The sequence below is a fragment of the Molothrus aeneus genome, chromosome 12 (genome assembly GCF_037042795.1).
Source record: "Molothrus aeneus isolate 106 chromosome 12, BPBGC_Maene_1.0, whole genome shotgun sequence".
NCBI lineage: Eukaryota > Metazoa > Chordata > Aves > Passeriformes > Icteridae > Molothrus > Molothrus aeneus.
The window spans coordinates 12,289,815-12,305,978 of NC_089657.1; the positions used below are offsets into that span (position 1 = coordinate 12,289,815).

General features: G+C 36.0%; 1 protein-coding gene across 24 annotated transcripts in view; it reads right to left on the reverse strand.

The window, feature by feature from the left end:
• The window catches only part of SLMAP (sarcolemma associated protein), a 73,037-nt gene that overhangs the window by 12,144 nt on the left and 44,729 nt on the right, over positions 1-16,164 (reverse strand). For 10 of the 24 annotated variants that reach the window (XM_066557794.1, XM_066557793.1, XM_066557804.1 and 7 more), the window contains 4 exons: positions 12,970-13,032; positions 7,520-7,576; positions 4,037-4,120; positions 3,717-3,776 (listed from right to left, as the gene is read on the reverse strand). In XM_066557794.1, the coding sequence (XP_066413891.1) occupies positions 3,717-3,776; positions 4,037-4,120; positions 7,520-7,576; positions 12,970-13,032 (264 nt within the window). The remainder of the gene's footprint in view (positions 1-3,716; positions 3,777-4,036; positions 4,121-7,519; positions 7,577-12,969; positions 13,033-16,164) is intronic. The other 14 variants (XM_066557807.1, XM_066557801.1, XM_066557800.1 and 11 more) reach the window with 2 other exon arrangements.

A 16,164-nucleotide genomic window follows, 5' to 3' on the forward strand; every position in this document is an offset into this window, starting at 1 on the left:
TAAAATTAAGAAAAATAAGAAAATTCCAACCTCCTTATTTCATTTAGTGGCCTTAGTGAATAGTAAGATAAATATTGCACTTAATTTTTTTTAAACTGCATCTTAAAATACTAGGTATGTCTTTAATAAGATCATAAATCTATGCACATGATTTAAACTCCAAATAAAAACATTTGCTCTTCCCCATAAGTTTTGCATTAGCTAAAACACACATCCAATGCCTCTTGGGCTTATACGAGAAGACTTGCAGTCACAGAAAATAAAATACTTTTACAGCTGAAGTTTTGGAGGAATTTCAAAGAGGAAAACAGTATTTGTTACCAAGAGCAGTGTCCTCTAATGGGCACACATCTAGAAACTAGATGCAGGAACACTCCAGCCTGCAGGCACTGCAAAGCCAGCAACAGCATCCAGCAAACTCTCATTTACTAGATTTTCCTTAAGCAGTATCTGTGCACAAACTGATCTTTCAGCAGGGACAAACAGCACTAATAAACTCTGTGGGTAGAGGGCTGAAACTTGATATAAAGCTTGTTTGGTGAGAAAGGTAAAGGAGGAAAACTGGTGAAAGAATTCCAGCTGTGTACCATGAGAGAGGGTGGGAAAAAAAGGGTTACACAGTTATCTGTCAATAAACATCTGCAACTATGGACCACGTGGATTTAAGATAAATGCTTAGAAAAAAGTATTATTTTGGTTTGTCTGGACTTTGCATTAATAAGGAAAAAAAATAAAAGAAACTATAATTTAGCTCATCATTATACTTTTGACATTCATATTCAGCTGTATATGTTACCAGTAAAACAATTATAGATTTTTTTTTTCTTGCTCTCTTAATTAAGAAAATTGTTTAGCAAATCATGCTAAAGTCTTCACATTGCATCTCTCTAAGGGGCTGTTTTTCCTGCTCTACAGTAATGAACTGGTGGGTTTGAGCAGAGCTGAGGACACACATGTGCTTTTAGACTTTTTCAGAACAAAATTATGAGAGCAGAAAGAACAGACAGGACTACATATTTCATCCAAATACTTTGTTTTATGGTTTATTAGCTCTAAACCCAAGTTTCTCTTTACTGAACATGTTTTGTTCTTAGCTTCTCATGGATAAATATTTAGAGCAATTAGACTTTCAACCCTCTTTAATGAGACTTTTCAGAAGAAATGGATGAGGAAGTCGACAAATTATGCTCAAATCATGCCTGATAAAGAGGCAGTGTCCCAAATCCAACAACAGACACCCTAAATGAACTTTTATGGTGGCAGCATTTTCTAGTCAATGAAAGCACACATCAGAAAAGACAGTACTGCTTCAAAAGAGATGAGAGAAAAACTCTTTCCTACATCAACACAAAAGGGGAATTTCCATGTGCCTGACATGCTTGTAAATCAAAAGCCAAGAAATATAAGTACAAAAAAATATTTGCTTTTTTGTCTTACCCAATCTGAAAATTAGGTGTCTTGTAGTTCAAAGCAAATATAATTTTGGTGCTAATTCTAGTTTTGAAAAGTACTTCTTCACTAAGTAGGATTGCCCTATTTACAAACAATGAATCTACTAAATATCATTATGCTTAGAATGAGTTCCCTTTAGAAGCAAACTCACATCACAGCTAACTGTCCCCAGAGAAGCCTAAGGAGTTACCATTAATTACAAGGTGCCAGAAAGAATTAAATAAAAAAGAAAAGATCACACATTTTTTCTTCCTCATTCATTTTTTCCACCTCATGGAAAATTTTAATCTGTGATCAGTTTGTTTGCCACACTTTAAGAAATGTTCTCAATTAACATCACTTTGTCTCCCACACAAATACAGTGAGACTTCCCTTAACATTGACTCTAAGGGTAATTTTTAAATTGTTTAAAAACCTTTTCTTAAACGATTATAATTTAATTTTTTTTTTTTAATAACAGAGATAATACAGAAGCCCACACAGGCTGTGGTCTTAACTGATCCTTTATCTGTATGTGCCTGGCCTGTGGTAGCCAGTTTATGAGCAGCCTGGGATTTCTTCAAGCCTCACTTCTGGAAGTTCACCTTCAGAATTTTGCAGGATTTCTCAGGTTATTCAGAAGACAATTTTCAGGGTACACTGGTGAAGCCAGACACAACAATTCCAACCCTGAGATTTCCCCCCTTCCCCTCTTTGCCAGATTCTGACTTGTAGAAATTTAAATCAAATCCTGAATGCACTCAAAAAATTTTGATGGAAAATGCTTGGAGGAATCTACAGCAACCAGAAGTCTCATAATTTTCCTGTTCCATTAATTTCTTTTGTAAATTTCAATAAAACCTCTGCCTTTTCCAGCGGCTGTTTCTGCATTCCAAAGAGCCGCCAGATCAAAAAATGTTCTCACTCTTCCTTAATTATATGGCTGCATAACAAGTCCACTTGAAAACCTTTCAGAGGCAAATCAGATCCTTTTTAGGACAAAGTCAGGCACATGAAGTCTCTGAAAAAAACTCAAACAAAACTGAGGGTTTATAGGCTCTTCATAAAAATTAAAAGGGCAAATGATTCATTGCACAGCTATTTTTTAATGGTTTCGTGAGAGCAAAATAGGAAGGCCCATAAATAGCCTCAAGAGGAAGAGAAAAGTTGCTGCCAACCTCAGTTTTATAACCAAAAATAAGACTATTATAATCACTACAAACAACATTATCAAAGTCTACCTTCTAGCAGAGAAAGTCATACTTGTTATTAGTTGCAGATATTACAGCAAACCTCAAATGGCACATGCCCGGTATCTCAAACCCTCCTTTCTAAGCTGCTCTGCTGAACTGATGTCCACTGGGAAACATCAAACTCAATTTTATACATGTTGCCAAACAGCAAAAGTAATTTGTGCAATTTTTGGAAGCCTTTCTGTCATAAAATTAGGGAGCGTAAACAATTGCAGAGAAAAGCTCTTCTACAGGTCTCCTACGTTCCATTATGGTTTCCTTTTTTCCTGAGTCACAAAGAACTGTGACATTCTTTTACTTGTGATCTCAATAGGAGCATAATTTTACAGATCTTATCAAGTGTCTAATTGTTAAAGAAGCATAAAATGATTTTCAATAGGCTAAATGTAATAACTAATTATTATGCCACAGAAATCTTCAGTAATGAATATGTAAATATCAGCTTGCTAATTAAGTATATGCCTTCAATGCATAAAAACCAATAAAAATGTTACATTTATAGAAACGAAGCTCAAAGCTAAGCCCCAGCCATCATTCCAAATACAGTTACAATACAAACTTCCAATCCTGATTGTGTTAAAAAAGAAAATCTAAAATCTTGTTTTGATTAACCCATCAGCTGCAAACTAACAGAAGCATTTCTGACAGTGATGGAAGCTATGCAAATAAAATTTGACAATGCTTGAAAAATGTCAGTGGTGGAACAATCCCTCCTCTCCCCAGCTATAATCTTAAAGGTGTACTGACTCTAATTCTCAAGTCAAAGTTGTAACATGTAAATTCCTAGAACAGCATTGGTGAGTACAGAGATTACATTTATACACAGATGATTTCTATAGCAACACTCAAAAGTGTGTTTTTATATCACTCAAAGGAGTCATTACTAACATTTAAGTTTAACTCTTCCATACTACATGATTAACATCTTTGAATTCCAGAATTCTATTTTAACTTTTTTTTAAAATTATTTGATGAAAAAAAGATTACATATACAGATTAAGCATCTGAAATTGAAAAAGTAAATTCGTTTACCTTTTAGAAGAGCTACTTTGACAATAGGTTCATTTAGATCTTGGTCATCCATTTGAGCATCTAAAAAGAAACCCCACACCTTTCAGAGAGCAGGCAGACTGCAGACAGTTCTCATATACACATTCTTTACGTGGAGAGAAGATTTTATGTCCTTCTCAATTTACAAGAGTCAAATTATGAAGCCGCAAAATAGACAACACTGCTCTAAGCTTGTCTCTAACTCTGTATAATATACTCCATTCTTTTAAGAAAATGCTCATAATTACCTACATTTAATTCAAACTAATTAGAGGTTACAGAAATCTCAGGTAAACTCTTACCTGTAGTGTCGTCGCTGCTTTTTTCCTTGCTTGGGCTAAGGGTGTCAGACAAATCATTGGATTCTTTGACTCGTGCTTGGTTTTCTGCAAGAGATAAGGAAAAGCAACTACAATCAATAAATGCTTTGTTCATAATTTCTCCTGTACACCAAACTACTGCTAAATGTCAAGAGAAAACAACTTGGTTCAAGAAACAGTTAAAAACCTGCTGGGTGCTTATTTCTTTGCAAGCCTGGGCTAAAATGGATTCCACATCCCTGGAATCATTAACCCAGCCTAGCTCTAATAAGGGATGCAATCGCCTCATGCACAGCTTGAACCTGGGTTAATGCTGTGCTCTTGCCAGCTGGAACTGTGCAAAAGCTGATTCAATCAGCAAACAAATAAGAAAAGAAAACTAGAACAATGCAGATACTGTAGCAGGTCAAAGAAACTGCTGTTAGGAATAAAACTGTGTTTCAATATTTTGGACAAATTACATAATAACAAGTCTTGCACATACCGTACTGTTCAAAAGAAGAGTGGTGTGAAACATTAAAGAATCAAAGCAATATAAATTAATACATCAGTTTCTAGAAAGAACTTTCAGTTTAAATTGTATTAAGAGAAACAGTGTTATGTTGTTCTCACAAAAAAATTACCTTCGTGAAATATCTGTTCATATATAATTCAGCACTTTATTACATGCAGTTTAGTGAAGGCACACAGTTGTTTTTGATGGGTTTTTTTGATTTTGGTTTGGTTTTTTTTTTGTTGTTGGATTTTTTGGTTTTGGGGTTTTTTTCCCCAGCTCTAGACTTCTAGTAGAGACCACATATTTTCAAAATTAAGGGGATTTAATTACACCAGTGCATCTTTGTCCCACACAGAATCACCTCTGACTCAAAGTCTAAATATTATACATGATGGAAATACATTTTTAAAAATATTTCTTAAATAACAATTGCTGTTTAGTTCTGATAGATCCATTAAAAAGAGCAGACCATTTCTGGTGTGGGCTAACCCAGCAGGTCTGTCAACAAGGAACTGTCACCAACATACAGGTGAGGTTATGCAAAATGAAATCTTTCTTGGTTGCCTATTCAGAGCCTTGCTTTGACAGCTCTGCTGCCCACCTGCAGGTTAACAGAGGTTTCCTCTGACTCTCAAGTTCCAGGCAGAGACATTATATGAAAAGGGGTCAATACAGCATTCCCAGTTCACAGACACCTCCCATCCATGGAGAAAAGCACAGGGAACACAAGTAATTTCACCACGTATATAGATAACATGCATGCAACAATGAAGTACCAGGACATGGGACAAAAGGAGTACATCAGTAAATAAATCGTGTTATACAACAGGGTTAGTATATGAAAATAAGTAAAAACCAAGGGAATAATAAGACATCTTTTCAAATAACAAGAGAATACACAGAACTAACTTCCCCCAGAACAAAAGAGGTGGAAACTGCAGACAATCTGTGCGGCTGCATGAGGAAATCAACATGACAGAATACGGAAAGAAAAAAAACAGAAAAAACCCACAAAGTTTTCTTAATCTAAGATGAAAAGTTTTCTATAACTCTGTGCCAGATTAACATCCACTTATACATGAAACAGAAGGCAGCAAGTAGAAACAAAGCAGGTGGTGAAGAGCGAGACTCTTCCCACCCTAACGCAACCGAAATCACCGGAGAAGAGGACGGGGAAAAGCACCTGTACAGTTACAGCACACCAGAGGGTCAGACCTGGCAGGTACTACGAACACAACTCCCATTTTAGCAGACTTCAAAATTCATAATGATTGCTTGTAGTTAAAAACTTAATCTCTGGGGGTGGGTGGTTCTTTGCTAAAACAAAAAGGGATCTTTCTTATTTTTAGGAATAAGGTTTTTAACTAATATCTAAAGGTGTTTCAAATCAAAACATTGTACATTATCATATAGAACCAAGCTCACAGGATTGTCACTAAAACTGTAATAATTACTAAACCAACACATTATCTTTTTCAAAGAATTATTTAATAATTATTTTTTAATTAAGAAAAATATAACCTAAAAACCTCACCCATGTCCCTTTAATGAGTGGCCGATCCAGAAGCACTAAGCTGAGCAAGATCCACATGCAACTAACTTTACCATATCTGGGCATCCATGGAAATACTGCTTCCCTGCTCAGTTCAAAATGGGAGGAACAGTGCAAGTTCCAACCACTGGATTAATTCTCTCTGGCACAGCACCCCCTTATATACTTCCCTCCCACCCACCCTTGGTACACCAGCTTCTTCCCCCCTCTGAAACAAGGCACAAAAGATGAGGCACCAGAGGAAAGATGCACCAGCTCTACATGTGAAACAGCAGAAGACAAATTATTAGAAACCTGCTTCCTATTCTGGAGCCAGAGTCGTAAGCACAAAACTCTTTCCTGTACTATATTATATCACAGCAGTTGTTCCTATTTCCCATAATAAAACTGAGCTGAATAAATATAGCCAAAGTGATAAAGTATATTAAAATGTGTTGACATCATACTTGATGAGTTAGAATATATTACCAAACACTAAAAATAGCTCAGAGCTTTGCAATGGAAGGGGCATGCAAGTGTTACGTTACAGTTATTGTATGCATTCTTTTGCCAAATATGGCACCTGGTCTATAGCTTCCTCACATACAGAAAGGAGTTAAAGGTGCCATTCCATCCATTAAAGGAAGAGAAGATAAAATATCTCTATAACACTGGACCTTTTAGCAAACGAACATTTATTCAACACAACAACACTTGGCAGAAGCTCAGAGGGTAAAGAAGTGAGGCAGTATGTCCAGACATCAATAAAAAGCTGCAAGAGAGGAGTGAGCCTGCAAGTCCAAACAATCTTACATTATTAGACACTTGAGAAACATTGACCTGCACACTTGTTAGCAATCCTGACCTTGGCATTGTAAGGTAAGGGTGACTGTTCCTTGAAAAGTCTTTTCTAATTAGCTCCTTTAATTTAACTTGCTTTATACATTAGAGAAAAGAGTTGGAGAGGCACAGATATATTTTACTTGTAAAAGACATATTTAGGAGGTTAATACTTAAAGATATGAGATAAGATAGAAAAAAGTCAAAATAAAACACAGTTTTATTTAAAACCCAAACATTATTTCTATGTAGCCCTATAATAAAACCAAAATCCCATTTGGAATTCATGCAGACACTAAAGCTTGATATGAATTTACAAAAACTACTTTTTTTTTTTAATGCATATTCAAGTAAGAACTCAGTCAATACTGAAACTAGCATTTCATGCACTCAGTCATCAAAAATGGTTTCCATTAAATCTTTTTAGCCTACAAGAGTATTTGGAGTAGAGTTCAGCAAACAATTTCCCTCCCCTTTATTGAATTTCTCTTCAAATGTGTATTCAATCAAAACTCAAACTGCTGGCTTAACACAGAACATGCACTGAGTGACAGAAAAAGCATGCTTCAAAAACAGTTAAATAATCCAGAAGTCTAACCTTTCAAAAGCTTTGTTTCTTCCACTTTGGTTAGATGTCCTTCATCTATGATCTTGTCTGCCAAACAAAATAAGTGTTACTTTCCAAGCTCAAATTTTCCCTGCACGCATCTACGTAGAGTACATTCCATGACCAAATTAAAAGCTGATAATATTACTTCCTACTCAGCCTTGAACAAAAACTTTATTCTGGCAAGGAATAATGAAACAGAGCACACAAGCCTACCAGAACTTTGTGATACAGTGCATAATTATTTCTCCTTATTAACTTACATAATGCTGCACTTCACTAATGAGAATAAAAACAAAATTAATCAGAAGCAACAAATAATTAACACATTTCTCAAGTTTAGTTATCAAAAAAGGAATCTGAAGAGCTGGTTGCATGAAACAGACATCCACCCAACACAGCAGAAATCTAGAAATGCACCACAGTAAAACAGCAATAGAGAAGTCCCCTCAAGATCACCACTGCTTTTAACAGTGCCTGTGAAATGTACACAGAAACAGCCTTTCTTTGTTTAAACCATTTAAGAGAGCTGCACAAAACTCCAAAAACTAGGAATGCATTACATTCAGGTTAATTAAAATTTGAGTTTTTATCCAAAGTCTACTTTAGGGAAGTCTACTCGTGTATGTGAGGTGCACAAAAATCTTAGAAGTGGAATTTGACACTAAATTGCTAACTTCATCTAACTCCTGCTAGGCTATGAAGATAAACAAGAACACCAAGGGAAGACCAGGATTGGATTAATGAAGGACACTAAAAAAACTACTGAATAATTCATTTCTTTTTGCAGATGAGATTTCATTATTTCTAATTCCTTAAGAAGCAATGCCAACACAGAAGTATTGAGGATCCCATCTGACAGATCACATCCTCAATTTCTGTGTAGCAGATTTTACAGTCTAGTCCATGTTGAAAGCTGTTAGTCCCTGAAATATCAGGCTTGAGAAGCTGCCTCTGCCTCCCCTCCATGCTGTCCCTGTCAGATCCCTGATAACCAGGCAGGCAATGCAGTTTGCTGGATACTCCATGTGCTGTCAACAGGCAACAGACAGAGAAGGCTGAATGAACAGCACAAACAGGAGAGTTCAGACTAAAGAAGCTGGATGACAGTAAATCCTCTTCAAATTAAAAACAAAATACAATCCCCAAAAAACTTTGAGCTTTTTCAGCTTCAAGTATCTCTGAAGATTAACTTGTCCCTCTTCTCCTCTGATGGCATGTTGCTGCAACTATGACAATCTAAGGACAGATGCAGGACAAGATCTGGGAGGAGAGGTCTTGTACAAACCTAGATGGTAGACAAACTTTCAGAGAAAAAGCCCTGAAGTCTGAAGAAGGGTTTTCATGGCCAAAAACTTGTCCTGTACTCTGCCCTCTCCCACACAGACAGATAAGCCTGTGGAAAAGAGATATTCCCTTCACCTACTTTTATCTACAAATATTATTCTGCTTTAATGTAACATTTTACTAACACTGCTTCAGAAACACATGAAAGAGCACACTGGATTTTCAGGACTGGCTTTAGGTCTCAAGCAACTGTAGGAGATCACTCATCATCCAAGTTCAGAACAGCCTCAAGTTCCTCAGAGCTGGTGAGAATGACTGCCTAGACAGAGGACAGCATAGGGAATCAAGTTACTGGCAGCCACAAAAGTCAGGAGTTCAAGTGATACCATGAGTCTTCTTCCATTCTAAAGTAAAATAAATCTAAACAAAAGTCTTCATATATGATTATTCCAGTACTGAGCTGTGGCTGGAAGAGGGGTGGAAGGGAAGGCAGCAAGAAAAAACCTGGGAAATTCTCCCCGTAGATCTGAATAAAACAGCCAAATGCAAAAACAAGCAGCTTTCAACTGAGCTGAAGGGGTAATAGCTCAACCATGCTAGACTGCTAGCTTAAAATAGGCTTCTGTAATCAGCTTACAGAGGAAAATTTAGCATTATGGATTGATGCATCTTTTAGCTTTCACAATTCACTAACTGTTAAACCCTGAATAACCGCAATACAAAACAGAAATCACCCTTCTTGACACAGATGTTTTCCAAACTGAAACTTCTGCATCAGTTCTTTACACTCTGTTTCCATGACTAAAAGAAACTGCAGGCATGGGGGCTTTTTGGCTTTTTTTTCCCCATTTCCATGGTGGCTTATTGTTTTCTAGAGTCCACTACTGATTTGACCATTTGTACAAAAGGTACATCCTTGGCACTGCTTCTGCAGCCAAGACCTTGAGCAGCAGCACACGAGGCTCTGCCAGCCTGCCCCAAAGCTGGCACAGCCAGGGTTCTGCACTTGGACTGACACCTGTCCTCACTTTCAGAACAACTGAACATTCCCTGTGTTTCAAGAATGCTACCATTAATACATGGCATAAGCCAACAAAAAATACATTAATTCAGCTTGCTGGTAATTTAGATAATACAGAAAATTGGATGTTGGTATCACCAAACTCTATAGAACCTTTTTTTTCACTGTTACCATCCTAGTCACTAAAAATGGCAGAATCTAGACAATGAGGGGGAAAAAAGATAAAGAGACGTCTACTTGAAAACAGCTCTTTCAAATCTCTGCATTTTTAAATTTTACTATTTCAAAAAACTTCATAAACCTTATTTGTTTTTAAATCAATTAGTGTTTTCCCTGAATCAAGACATGCAATCTTGGCTACCAGAATATAAATTAGGGTAAGGATCTTAGCTTTAATTTCTGGCACAAAAGAACTTTAGCTTTCATGCTACCCAGTCCCTACTTAGCAGAAAGCAGAGAGGTACATAAACTAATGTTTTTACTGAAGTTAAAGCTGTGAAGTTAAGCTCTCAGTTAGTCCTTCAGATAATTCATATTTTCTTCTGCAGCCTAAAGCCAGCTTTCCTTTAGGTTTTTAGGCATTTCCTGTATTTTCAGTTTAAGAACTCAATTTTAGATTTAGGTTGCCTATCGCTATGTGCAATATAATAACTAAGATCTGTTAACATTACAATTATCCCTTAACTAACATGGCCCCTCTACATTTATATTTTGGCATCAAAATTGTCTTTGAAGTAGGCCAGGTTTGAAAACCAATAAAAAACCTGTCCCTCAATGCACAAATTTCCAACCATCTGAAAAAAGTAATACTAAACAGCTTTAACTTAGACACCTGCAGGTCAAAGGAAAAGTTAAAAATAATTCAATTCATTCAATCCATGCAAAAACTACTATTAATAAACCTGCAAAAATCAGCTTGGTGAAAAGAAGGAAGTTGACTTGCATTATAACCAAATGCAAAAATCACAAAGTAAGGGGGGAAAAAAGGACACAAATAAAGAAGGGCTAGACTGGAGTGAAAGACAGGAAATTAGCAGGGCAACAGATCTCACTTTGGTCTATACATCATCACATTTTTGCTAATAATGCATATCATGGACTGATCAAAAAGAAGCACCATGACTTCTGCTCTTCACTGATTTTGACCAGCAGTTACTAAAAAAAAAAGCTATGGGATGAGCAAGAAGTGAACTGGATGTAATGATCAGAAAGTAAGAGACTTCCCAGATCATTCAGAGCCAGACTTCATAACACTCCACAGATGTCAGAGGTCAGGACACGTTACTGGATGGTGTTGTGAGCGCATTGTGCTTAAAAAATAAAAATAATTACATAATACCTTTAAAAATCTACAGAAGCTGGATTTTACAAACCATCTGGTTTTTGGGGTTTTTATTATATCATTATTGTTTAAGTAATAAACCTGCTTCCCTCTCAGTACTTAAGCCTCTGGGCAAAACCCCAACTTACTACCACATGATGAGCTACATACTCTTGCTCTGTATTGCCAGTCTGTATGATGTTGCTCTACACTATTTCCTGTATGCCTTAAAACTTGATTTCCTGACAATCTCTGAACTGTGATTTTTCTCCCCAGGAGTCCCCAACACTTGATGCTACACAGAGCAAAGAACAGGAGTAGGACTGAAGGGCAACACTTACATACAAAAGGCAAAGAACAGATCCTACAGTTTGCACTTTTTAAGCTCATGATATTGTGAGGCCTCACTAAACATATCTGAATTTGGAAAAGGCAAACTTTCAGTCCAAGAAGAAATAAGTCAATGATTTGAAATTTTTCTTGATGTGAGAGTAAAAACTTAGACTGTCATAAAAAATGCAAATTACTGAACTTTTTGAACTCTATTCATTCCTTTAAAAATGAGGCAGTCAAGGCCTTGCAGTGTTTTCACTGTAGCTTTCAAAGTCTTGAGAAAGGGTAAGCATAAATCCACTGATGTTAATTTTACTCTTACCAGTACTCCTTTAACATTTTAGAATATTTTTCTAGATACTGTTGATCACTTTTCCTTCCCAATAGTGACAGGACTGGTCACATTTAGTTTGCAGAAGTGATACTAACCTAATTTTGCCAAAATAGGTTAAGCTAACATCCAAACAATGAAAACAGGCAACCAATTTGTATTTGAACATTGCACAGGGTGCTCTTCATGTTCTAGACAAGAAAAATGTTTACTCAAGCATTTAACTTCATTTTTACATCATGTAATTTGGTTTATGGCACTGCAATCTGGATCACAAGCAGTAAAATCAAACAAGTCTGCTACCCTGCCTCATGAAAACTGGAGAGGAAAGAGTCTAATGGCCATAATGTCAAAAATGATCCTGTCTTATTTCTGCTTGTAAATGCTTCTCTGCTCAATTTTAGGTACATAATTTCTATAAACTCTAAAGTAAAAAAATCCCAGATTTTCTTGAAGTTTAGTAGCACTTTTTTTCTCTTCATTCTAATGATATTTTTCTTTCAGTAGGCAAAAAGTATAAATATCTTCAGTTTTTCTTTAATTATAGATGTGCAGACAGTGCTGCTTCATTACTAATTTTCAAAAGCATTTGCTTTCAAAAGCACGTTTCACATTCCAGAATAACACATCTTTCTAAAGACTGGCATGCAATTTTCTGTTTTTCTTAGAACAGTCTCTTAGATTTCCACTTACAAACTATGGACTTGTTTTCCCTTCTGTTCTTTTGTTAGAACTAATCTGGAGAATGTGTAAGGCCTTTAATTATCAGATAAATTACAGGTAAGGGAAAAGGCACCTCATTCTCTGTCCTTTGCCGCCTGTGATGTTTGCTTAAACTGACAGGTTTCAACTTAATTTGTAACAGGAGAAAAATTACCCTCAGTTTTAAACACCATGTGGCAATATCACCACCCTTCTGTTGGTCAGGGCACAATGGTGGATGAACTGAGAAGAGACAATGTGAGCATCACTTGGCAAGAGCAAAGATATCCTAGTACACCTGCTTAATACCACAATGCCACAGTTCTATGCTTAGAAAATTTCTGCTACTACAGAAATATTAAATAGTAGTGACAAATTCTGGTTTCATCCACCTTTCCTGTGTTTTCTGTTGTTTTTAAAGCAAATGTGAACACTCTTGTACTCACTCTGACATTCTATGAACTGATGAATAAAAGTGCAGTCCCCTCCACTCTTTGAAAGAAAGTGCTCTAGTAGAGAAAGAAACACTTCAGTTTACATCTTCTTATCATTTCCAAATTGATGCAACAAAAAATTTGAAAGGCATATTAACAATATTTGTCAGTGTATTCACGATGGACTTTTGAATCAAATCTGAGTTAATATGCAAGCAGACAAAACATGAAATTGAAATGATGTCTGAGTGATACTAGGAAATAGATTACTCTTTAAAACTGGTCAGAAGAAAGAAGTATTTCAGCTGCATTTTCAAAAGAAACTTGCTTTTAACCTATATTCTTCAGTATTTTTATTAGCTTTAGAAGGGTATTTTAAAAGTTTTTCATTAATCTTCGTATTGATTCTTCATATCCAATACCCTCTATTTTAGAAGTGTTGTTGAATATATGCCTATACTTTTTAAACAGTTTCACTTTGAAAAGACAGTTTTGCAGCAGAGTTCCTAAAACTGGGCTCTGTTCCCAGGTCCTTGCTCAGCCCCCAACTCCATCAGAATCCTGCATCTCTTCAAGGTGCCAACACTTCCTTTCTGAAGAACCTCAAAAATTATTTGACCAAGGGTTCAGCAGTGGGAAAAGGCTGGCACCAGTACAAACCTTTAGGATGTGCTACATTCTAACCAAACTGTTCAATCATTAGCTCTGATATCACAAGTTCAACTGCTAAGCTTTACTGTATCTCAAAATTACTCTAAAAAATAAACTTTTTTTGACCCACAAGGACAGAGCTATTAAAAAAACAGCACCATGGCTGTAAAATTTATTTTCCACATTTAAAGTACATTTTTTTTCCCTTTTCCTTTTTACTTGGTCCTCTAAGTGACTGTATACAAATTTATCTTTCTTCATGTAATATTCATCTCACAAAATTTAAAGATGAAAGCCAGGTGTGGTGCAACACACTGAGAAAAATACCACTTTTTGAAACAATTTAGTTCTACACAACTTTTATCAGGGGCTTGCTGTACAAACAAGTTCCTCTTTTCTGCATGTCCAGTGAGAGAAAATGAATGCCTAACCATCATCCTCTAATACACTTTTTCTATTAAAAGCCTCTGGAGAGGCTTTAGTTCCTCTAGTTCTTAGTTTCTCTACTCTGAATACAGCTCCTGACTGCTACAGCCACAGAAAAAAGCAATGTAAACCATTATTCCAGTCATGGCCAGGTAGTGTGCCTGTGCACACATTTTGAGAGAAAGAGAGACAAAAGAATTTTTAAAAGCATACTGATTTTACATGGGTTTTACAGTTTTCCTCTTTCATTCCCAAAGTTGCTCAACCTGCATTATAAACTCCAAATTCTTAGCTCTTCTAAAATAATGTAGAACTACATGGCAAAAAACCCCAAACAAACAAACAAACAAACAAAACCCCCACCAAAAGCAAACAAAATCCCCCCAAAAAAACCCTAAAAAACCTCAAACCAAAACAACCTCAAACAAAACCCCAAACACCCCCCCCAAAACAAAAAAAAATCAAAACAAAACCCCCAAAACCCAGCAGTAACTGCTTCCTGCTGCTTTTAAGAGAATAAAATCCAAAATCTGACAGAGCAAATAACTGCCCATCTGTCATCCAAGGGCTGCATAAGGGACTGGAAGATGCAAAAAGGCACAGACTGTCATGAAGAGAACACAGGGCAGCAAGCTGTAAAATGCCAGAGAAATGGGGATGGATCGGGTATGGCAGAGATGCAGGGAAATGTACAACTGACAGAATAATGAAAAGCTGCACTAAAATACAGAATAATGAAAGAGCATGGTATGTGCATGACAGAAAAGGTGATAGATTGTATAAACACACAGAAAGAGAACTCGAATGAGCAGTTATATGTTGCCTGTACTCAAAGAAAAATAACCTGGCAAAAAGCTTCCTAAAACTTCCAGGTTTAAGTACAAGTTCCACTGTTACTCATAGGATGGAGGAATCTATCTTATGCATCAATTCAGATGACACTGACTCTTGTACAACCCAAAAGAAGTCCAAAAGGGATTGCTTCTTCACCTTTGACCAAAAAAGTGAGTTTCAGTGATATAATGACATTTGTTACAATCACACAATGATTTTTAAATGGGCAATTTTAAAATTTGGACTTGTAAAAGGTATCAGTATTTAAAAATCTCACATGACATTCCTACCAACAATTTTAAAATAAACAAAAAGTGTTTATTTAAAAAATATCAAATCTAGTATCATGTCATAAATCATTCCTCTATAAAATAATATATACTTGAAGTGAGAGCTCAAAAGCTTTTAGAAAATGTGTCAAATTAGCTCTAGTTTAAAAAAGAGAAAAGCAGATCTATTTCTTAAGCATTCTATCAAATATAAAGCTATTACCAACCTAAAACTTGGCATCAGAAAGATGGATGAATCTATATAAAAATAAAATCTCATGGCAGTGTAGAGAAGTGGGAACAAACATTGCATGTCCTGCTTGCTAACCTCAGGATGCACCACAGCTAAGTGCACAAACTGCTGAGGCACTCAGGAGGAACCAGCACTCTGAGCTTTAGGGGGGGCTTTGGTGCAGTTCCTGTAGCTGTTTAACAGATCTGTCCTTCTGCTCCCAATAAGGAGGTCATGTCATGATTAACTTTTGATTTTGCTATTGGTCTTTCTAGTTAAGAACTTCATAATTTACAAATATGCATATGGAGCTAAAAAATTCTGTTTCAAAAATATAAATACAGGAACCCTTAAACACTGTGAATATTGGTTAAAACCCTGACCTCTCTATATAGGTTCCTGAACCCTCAAACCAATCTACCATCATCCCTCAGACTGTAAAAGCAAGCTACATCAAGGAAAAAATTTAAATTGACATAAGAGGACAAATTTATGTCAGCCAATTAAACAATCTGGAATCATAACTGGAATATTTTTTGCTATATGTGATATTGGACAATTTCACTCAAAAAACTTTGTGTATGTTAAGACACATGAGCTAAAATGGCCTTTAAAAAACCCTATCACTTAGTTCAATCTGTATTAATTCCTGTTTAACATAAAGATACTTCTGGAGTTTTTAAAAGTTAGTTTTCACTGATTATAAATTTTATATACTCACATTTTTCATATTAAAGTTATAAAAAATAGGTTTTGCTGACTTTACTTATCATACCCAACTTTACCAGAAAAACA